We start from the raw sequence: 9,102 nt of genomic DNA, 5'->3' as shown, positions 1-9,102 counted from the left end.
AGAATGGGAAGGGTGACCTCATGTATCCAGTTTGACAATGTGGAGGATTTAAAGTAATTTACAAATGGGTAAAACTGACCTAACAAAGTGCAATCTATAGCATGCATTTACATATATTTTTTTATATTGAAAAAAAAAAGATAATTGTAAGTGTTAATTTCTGCACACATTAAATTAATTGTCCAAATTATGATACTAGTGCTTTTCTCAGAAATAACTTTTCTTATCTTTGCAACTTTTTTTACCCATACACAGTTTTACACATACACGTATGTGTGTGTGTGTGTGTGTGTGTGTGTGTGTGTGTGCGTAATACATTTTTAAGTCTTACCATTTATCATCATCATTATTAAGATGGGGTCTGTGAGATTTTCAAATGTTTATTTAACCATGTCTTATATGCTCGCCAAATACAGTAAAAACAGTGATACTGTATAATTACTGTTTTCTATTTGAAAATACTTTTTTATTCAATCCTGCGATTGCAAAACTGCATTTTTTAAGTATCCATTAATCCCGTATTTAGTGTCACATGATCTTTCAGAAATCATTCTATACTGATTTCTTTTTATTATCAATGTTGAAAACAGCTGCTTTTTATTTTTTTATTTTATTTATTAATTTTTTTGAGGAAACCATAATAGTCTAAAAAGTGTCAGGATTCTTTGATGAACAGAACGTTCAAAAGAACAGCATTTATTTACAATTGCAATCTTTTGTAGTATACTGTCACTTTTAATCGATTTATTGCATCCTTGCTGAATAAATTTATTTAAAAACTCCAGTGTATTGTTCATTTTGTTATCTAATGCAATCAAATTAATTCCCTTTAGATGTAACCTAAGAGTCCAAATGAGGTGCATATTGGGGCAATGGTTAATGTGAATAAATTGTACCTGTAAAGGGCAATACCAGTCTGAGCCATAGACTCTGATTCAGCATTTTCTTTTAAGAGACTCTGACGGCCAAGTCATGAGGGGTGAAGATCCTTCCATCTTTCATCCTCCAGGTCTGACAGCATCTGTTATGCCAAGCTTCCAACAGTAGCGGAAGGATCAGCTGCTAAGCAGTGGCAGAGGCGTGTTTCCCACCGGCACTTACAATCAATTGCTCCTCTCTCCGGCTGGGGACGTGCGATGTTTTGATGGAAAAAGGCTGTGAGTGATGCACAGGGTTGTCGCCGTCTTGGGTTCCGGCTGCAGTTCCCCTGGTCAACACTCTGACAGGCGCTGAGCGAGCAGGAAGAGACGCCTGGAAATTCAGGGATGCTCATAGCGGGTTAATCACACACATCCTCCACAACTGGCCCACGTCAACTTCCATATCGGCGCGACACCTCGCTTCCTCGGCGGACACTGAGCAGGTATTTACACCGCATTTCTTACAACTGCTGGAGGTGCGCTGTCCATTGAAGGTGGTGCTGAAAACAGCTTGTGTATTAGATACTGCCGAGCCTTTGCGGCGGGGGTTCAAGTAAGGTAATGCACCAAGACTACAGAGGTCGGAACGACTGCTCACGCAAAACACTTTGTAGAGATCCTAGTGAGCTTGGGTCATATGACTAAATAGACAGTCCTGCGCTGGATTAAGGAAGTCATTGGTTCATAAATCCAAAGTTATCTTCTGGATCTCTGACCCCTGGAAGTTCATAGGTATATTTTCTATTTAAAATACGCAACGGTGGTGATAGACAGTAACGCAAATGAATTTAATTAGCTCAGCACAATGGGGTTGGTATTGTGACAGCTTGATTGTCATTATCAGCATCAGCTGCACGGAGGGATTTGATGATCTGTCACTGTGGATGACGGGAATGATATTTGCTCTAATATTTCGCTCGAAGAGCAGCGCAGAAAGAAAATCCACGTGCAAAATTGGCTTCACACTGTACCCTGTGAGCTGAAGGACAAAACGTTCCGATCAAGTTGTGCATGTGCATGTTTTATTGAGATGCAGTATCATCACTTTTGCTTTTATTATTATTATTATTATCATTATTATTAGTAGTATTATTATTAAAATCAATGTCCATTTTGTTTTCAGATCTGTCTGTACGATCTCTGGTCTCATACACTTGTCAAGTTCAAGGACAGGACCACTTGAAAAGCCATCATGAATTTCCTGATGAAGGCAGCTTTGGGAGGTGAGTGTATATATTCCCGTTGAGAGATTATAAATTGCAATGAAAGACTAGAGTCAGTGCTGTAGTGCTGCAGCACTCGTCACGTGCGCGCTCCCTGGAAGTCGTTCACGGTTCAACTTCATCCACCGGAGAAAACGATATAGGCTACTAAAGATTTTACGTGGGAAGTCGTGGTCTAATGGTTAGAGATTCGGACATCTAATCCAAAGGTTGCAGGTTTGGGCCCCGGTCAGCAGGAATTATAGGTGGGGGGAGTGTTATGGTGATCTCTTCACCTTCAGTACCACGACTGAGGGTGCCCTTGAGCAAGAGCACGACTGGGTCACCATCCTTGACGTCACTTCACTTCACTTAAATCAACACTAGTCGGCGTTTAGCATTTTCCGCGTGCGGCAGCTCACAAAAGAGAGCAGTGTCAAAGACACATACTCTATATACTGTACTCCTACTGTAAGGACACTGTCCCGACACCTTCCATGAATGGGGTGCACAATAAGGCTGAGGATTTTTATTTTTCTACTCAAGTTGAATATTGAGCTGTTTGAGCAATAAACATGAAATATAATTACAATAAATTATGGCAGAGTGGCTAATGGGTTTGCAAATTTAGCATTTTTAAAAAAAAAGAAAATATTAGATTTTTTTTAATACTATAACTTAGGTAACAGTTGAGTTAAAGCAACTGTATGTAATGTATTTATTTGTTTGGACTTTAGAGCCCCCTACAGTTAAGTGGGTGGAATTCACTGTCGTATAAATTTTTTTAATCTAACGCAAAATCTTGTGACACTAAAGTTTACCCTGTTTGTGGAATTTGCCATGGAATACCACAGAAATACCATGGTGCATGATTTTTTATGTTATCATTCAGGGCAGTGGCACCAACACAGTATATTTTTTGCAAGGTTCTGGTCTGGCAATGGACCAGCTCTTACTTTCAGTGTGCTGTATGTTTAATTTGTTTGTGTAGAGTGATGTGGCGTGGTCCTGTTATGTGGAAGCCCAAATGGCCATGCAGTTCAAATATTTGCTTCAGCGCTTTCAGACTCAATCCCGAGTGTGTATAAAGTAGAAGAGCTGATGTCACTACTGGACCGGGGCCACAGAGCAAGTATCTGCAGCAAAGGACAGGGTGAAGAGTACCAGCTGCCCAAACCGCCCCAAGTATAAATATTTTAAAATATAAGATTTAAACTGATACATTAGTGACAACGAGTCTTCAATCACACACTCGAAAAAATGAGCAGCCTTGGTTTGGCATTTCAGACAGAGAACCATTTTGATGCCATCTGTCGAGAGGTAAAAAAAAGCGGAAAGGAGAGCACATGCCACACCATATGTTAACGCTGTAAAGTTAACCAGATTGGTGATTTTTGGATTTTCACCATTTCTATGTGGTTGCTGTCACCATACTCTTCTTGAAGCTAAAATTTTATGATAAACTATGGATTAAATATGCTCCAGGTCACTCACAGTAGTCAAAAACATGGTTTGCACATACATGCACTACCCTGAAAAATAAACATGCACTCAAGAGCATATACAGACACTAAGAGGCACAGAGATATTCTCAGAAACACACAAATAGCCCACCTATAGGGAACACGCAGCACAAGACCAATTCTTCATTGAGCTGCACAAATATCATTAAAAATAATTGGTTAAAAACATCAGTTGTATACAATGTTTGCTGACACTGAACTAATATTCTGCCTCAATTTGCAACCACAAGTAACCAGTCCATCATCAACAGCGCTGGGAAAAGTAACAAAATTTTTTATTGTCAATAGTGTAGTGATGTATGAAGCACAGCTCACAAAGAAGTTACTTTCAAACCAAGCAGCTTCCTGTTAGTAAGCGTGGTGAATTCAGGTGACCCACATGACCTGTTGCAAAATATAATAAATGAGGCAAAATTCACTTTTAAGAAAAAATACTGTTTTTGTGTGCATTTACACTGGACATCCTGGCTCTTTAAAACAAAGGCCCATTCTGCATAATAGCCACAGGATTTCAGAGCATTCTTGATGAGTTTTCTCCGTTAGTTCATTGAAAAATCAAAATTATTAAAGGGGGGGTGAAATGCTATTTCATGCATACTGAGTTTTTTACACTGTTAAAGAGTTGGATTCCCGTGCTAAACATGGACAAAGTCTCAAAAATTAAGTTTTACGTTTGAAGGAGTATTTCTGTTCCAAAAATTCTCCTTCCGGTTTGTCACAAGTTTCGGAAAGTTTTTTTCGAGTATGGCTCTGTGTGACGTTAGATGGAGCGGAATTTCCTTATATGGGTCCTAAGGGCACGTCTTCCGGAAGAGCGCGCGCTCCCATATAGCAGAGCAGAGAGAGGCTGTGCACAGACATTCACTGATCAGAGCGAGAGCATCGCGAAATGTCACAAAAGGAGTGTGTTTTTGGTTGCCAGGGCAAGACAACCCTCCACAGATTACCAAAGAAAAAACAGCATTAAGGGACCAGTGGATGGAGTTTATTTTTACAGAGCAGCAACGGAGTTGTGCAAGTGTTTGTGTTCGTTCCCTGCATTTCGAAGATGCTTGTTTTACAATTATGCCCAGTTTGACGACGGATATGCGTATCGTTTATTTCTTAAGGATGATGCAATCCCAACGAAAAAGGGTCACGATCGTGTGTTGGAACCGCAGGCGGTGAGTAAAACTGCTTCAAATATCTCTGCCTCCTTGTTAGTGCGTCCGCCTCCCATCGGAGACCCGGGTTCGAGCCCCGCTCGGAGCGAGTCGTTGCTGCTGCTGCTCTCGTTCAGTTTCAGCCTCGGGATCTGATTCTGGATCATAAATAAACGGCTGAATCTGACTGTTAGCCATGGTTTATTTTGGATGATGTTTTTTTCCTCAAGGCAATGTCAGAGCCGTTAAATATGTTTTTCAACGGCTCTGGGTAATGTCACAGCTTCCAAACGCTCTCGACGCAAAAGCCTACTGGCACTCGTGATTCTTTAGCTCCGCCCACACGTCACGCCTCCAGTCGGTCGTGTTTTTCCGGGAAAAATCGGTACAGACTATCTTTCTCTTATGAACATAATAAAACTAAAGACTTTTTGGAGTTATGAAGGATGCAGTACTACTCTATAGGTACTCAAGATTAACAGGATATCGAGTGAAAACGAGCATTTCACCCCCCCTTTAATGACATAATTTTGATTTCTCGATGAACTAACCCTTTAATATTGTACTTGTTAGAACATTTTTCACCTTGTGGTGTAATGTTCTGATGGTGTTGAGTTTGTGTGCCAGTGGGGAGAGCCAGACCACAGAAACTGATCTGTGTGTGGGTTTCGATATAGCACATATCACACAAAGCCAGATTATTGTTGCTTGTATCCTTGTTTCACATTCCAGACTTTGCTGAAAAATCTTTGGAGATCTGAATGTGATGTCCTTTGTGTACTGCTAGATACATGAGGATGGTGGCCAGGACTTTTGCAAAGTGACATTCCCTCTGTATATTTTTGGAAGTGTGTTGAGGCATGGTGTGGCCTCCCGGGACAGAGGCTGCAGTACTGTGACCAACCCATAAATTATTCCTGCTCCTGCTAGGATGCTCTGCAGCATTACAGTTTAATCCAGTGGACAGGACTTCTTTCAGTGGTTGAATAGACACTCTATCTGATATTTTCCTCTGATGCTCTGAGATGTGATTGTGTGCCTCCAGGTTACTTGACCTGCTGTGGTGAATTTAATATTTATAAGTTAACTTTGTTTTGCTGAGTTGGTTGGGCTTTTTTTGACGTTTCTCATCATTTTTTTGCACCAGTTCAAAAGTTTGAGTTATTGAAAACTTTTAATAGCAAGAAGGCATTAATTGGATATGAAAAGACATTTAACTTTGTAATTTCAGTTTATTAAAGAATCCTGAAAACATGCATTGTGGTTTCCACAAAAACAAACAAACAAACAAATATTAAGCTTGACAAAAATTCAGCGTTATTAATAGTATATGTTTACATGTTCACTTATAGTCACATTAAACTATTTTGAAATATCTAGGCTTTAACTGTATGGTTAGGAAATATAAATAATATGTTTGTACATAGTTTGTAGATAGTTTTTGTAATTGAATCCAATCATTAAAAAAACACACACACAATTGAAGTTGTTTGTAATCTCTTTTCTGTTTGCAGGAGGACCCCCTGATGTTGGTAAAATGTTAGGAGGAGAAGAGGATAAAGACCCTGATGCAGAAAAAGAGAAGGAAGAGGAGAGACAGGAAGCTCTCAGACAGGAAGAAGAAGAGAGAAAGGCCAAACACTCCAAGATGGAAGCAGAGCGGGAATCCATAAGACAGGGCATCAGAGATAAGGTTAGAGACATCAAAAGCCTCTGCTTTCATCTGCTTATTGGCTCCATAATATACCTGAAGTCAAATTTTCAAATCAATATTTTTTCATCTTGTTAAGAGTCCATTCAAATATGGGAAATCTGTCATCATTCACTTAGCCGTTTGTCAATCCTAATTTGTGAAATACTCTCTTCTGTGGAACATAAAGGTACAGATTTTGAAGAACATTGTTAACCAAACAGCTTCAGTTCCTGTTGAATTAATTCCTTTTCTGTATTTTAAAGGTGCTGCATGTATGTTTTTGACTCTGCTGAAGCATAAAAATAGGCTACCATAATATGTTTGCAGATATTTAAGAAACATGCTAAGTTAACACTTATTTATATAAAAAAAAAATGGATAGTCAGATATTATTCTTTAAAAATGAGCTTTCTCGGCCGATTATCGTCTCTATTTTGATTTGTGAATCCCACCCATTGCCAGTTTACCCAATTGCAATACCTAGTTCAACCACTCGGTGTCAATCCTACATACAGCACCTTTAATGCCAATATAATAATAATAAAAAAGGAATTGATTTATAAATATACAATGATTTTTTTAAAATATATTTTTATATAAATATATATTTTATAAACACACACACACACACACATATATATATATATACGATCTATGTATATCTAAGCTATGTATAAATTAATTAATGTGTAATAAATTAAACAAGTCATCACAGTTTTTTTTTAAAGGTCCATTATGTTCCATAGGAGACAAATACAGGTTTGGAACGACTAAAGGGTTAAAAAAAATATTCATTTTTAATTAAAATTATTACTCAGAGATAATAATGCACACAACTTGGTTAGTTCTTAAAACATTTCACATTATTTGGCTAAACTTCAATTGTAACAAGTATGGTACATTGGTAGTGCAGTAATCATTTAGTATCATATCACACAGGATTCAAATGTTTGGATACATCTGACTAAAGACTCAAAAGTGAATAATTCGTTTTGTAGACAAATAGCCTAAAAACTGTGCCTTCGTTTCTTTTACTTAATCGCTTTTTTATTGATACAGCTTTTTAATTTCAGCTTTTAAATGTTTCTGTGGTTGTGTAACAGTATGGCATTAAGAAGCGTGAGGTGGCCGAAGCGGAGGCACAGGCGGCGATGGAGCAGGAGACCGAAGGCAGTCTGACCCGTCCAAAGAAAGCAGTACCATCCGGCTGCGGAGACGACGACGAGGAAGAAAGCATCATGGACACGATGATGAAGTATCTACCGGGCCCACTGCAGGACATGCTGAGGAAGTAATTCCCTGAAAAATCTCAAGCACACGCAGCTTTAGATATTACTTTACCGTGTGCTGACTTCGGTGAGGACAGCGCACACTAGAGCAAAACACCGACTACACATTTTACACATTTCGAATCGTGAGACGCTTTAGATATTAGTTACATATCAATCAATCAATCAATCAAGCGAGAGGGGTTAATTATCAGAATATAAGCCATATTTTATCTTTACAGGGAAACCTGAATCACATCATCTCTTCGGCAGTTATTTCTTATCCAATACGTAAACAGCAATATATTTGCATGAATTGTTTGAGTGTCTGTTCCACTGTTTTGTAGTCATTAAGGTTCCCCACATCCATTTAGCGTTCGTTATGAGGAAAACAGTACTTGATTAAAGACATTCTGGTCTTGCATGTGTCTATAGTGTTTGTGTGCTCACTGACATCTTGTTTTTGTCGCTGCAAAAATTGCAATCAGATAAAGGAGGCAATAACATTCTCCCACACTGTAAACTACGTGACATCTACGTTTGTACGTGAAGCCATTTAGTTCATTCTGGCAAATCTTGTCACATTTCCACTGTAGCTTCATCAGTCTGGAATATTTAATGCCTCGGTTCACTTTAACTGTGTTGTCAAGATTGTGTTCTCCCATTGTTCTTGTGCTTACCACAGATTCTGAATTTACCAAGATTTCACAGGGATGCTCTGTGTTTCAAATGGACGGTAATTTCTCTGGGCTAGAGGTGGGGGGAAATTCCGTCTGTGATCTACAACATTCTCAGCAATAATAATGTATTCTGTTTGCTTGGCTTGCAGTGAAACAAGAAATAAAATCGTAAGAGTGTATGAATGGCTCTGATGATTAAAAAAAGAAAAGAAAACAGTGATGTCTGTCTTAAGATCTGATGATTATAGCACTGCACTGTAATAAACCAGTCATACATATTTAGTTTGGGGTTTCATTTCACTGCCTTTCAAAAGTTTGGAGTCAGTAGGATCTTTTTTTATACATATACACTTTTAATCAGTATATTATTATATAATATAATATATATGTAAAAATATATATATTTAGTATTTTCTATTCATCAAATAATCCTGGCAAAAGAGACTATCATGTATTTCTGAAAAAATAAATACAGCCCGGCTGAGTATAACATTTATGAAAATCATAATCAAAATCATATATCAAAAATATACAAAAATCTTACCAAACTTTTGAACAGAAGTGTATATTAAAGTGTTATTATTATTATTATTATTATTATTATATGTACTTGCATGTTAATAAATTTGAAAATGCAGTAAACTGCAATAATCAAACATTTTTGTAATGCATTA

General features: G+C 38.0%; 1 protein-coding gene across 2 annotated transcripts; it reads left to right on the top strand.

Annotated features, from left to right (window-relative positions):
* The first annotated feature begins 960 nt into the window (after nt 1-960).
* LOC113105643 (complexin-1-like) lies at nt 961-8,706 on the top strand. 2 transcript variants are annotated; one of them, XM_026266846.1, is made up of 4 exons: nt 961-1,363; nt 2,044-2,143; nt 6,302-6,480; nt 7,584-8,706. In XM_026266846.1, the coding sequence occupies exons 2-4, from the start codon at nt 2,113-2,115 to the stop codon at nt 7,773-7,775; spliced, it is 402 nt and encodes a 133-aa protein (XP_026122631.1). In that variant the 5' UTR covers nt 961-1,363; nt 2,044-2,112; the 3' UTR covers nt 7,776-8,706. The 2 variants fall into 2 exon arrangements, with proteins under 2 accessions (XP_026122631.1, XP_026122640.1); XM_026266855.1 differs by lacking the exon at nt 961-1,363 and adding an exon at nt 1,466-1,652.
* The last annotated feature ends 396 nt before the right edge of the window (nt 8,707-9,102 follow it).

Source organism: Carassius auratus, chromosome 1 (genome assembly GCF_003368295.1).
Source record: "Carassius auratus strain Wakin chromosome 1, ASM336829v1, whole genome shotgun sequence".
Classification (NCBI taxonomy): Eukaryota; Metazoa; Chordata; class Actinopteri; order Cypriniformes; family Cyprinidae; genus Carassius; species Carassius auratus.
This window is presented reverse-complemented; position numbering and strand designations above follow the sequence as displayed.

Bases quoted from the DNA above. Each gene is read 5' to 3' on its own strand.
- LOC113105643 (XM_026266846.1), top strand. From the start codon at position 2,113: ATGAATTTCCTGATGAAGGCAGCTTTGGGAG. The intron at 2,144-6,301 runs GTGAGTGTATAT...TTCTGTTTGCAG, and splicing joins GATGAAGGCAGCTTTGGGAG to GAGGACCCCCTGATGTTGGT. The intron at 6,481-7,583 runs GTTAGAGACATC...GTTGTGTAACAG, and splicing joins GACAGGGCATCAGAGATAAG to TATGGCATTAAGAAGCGTGA.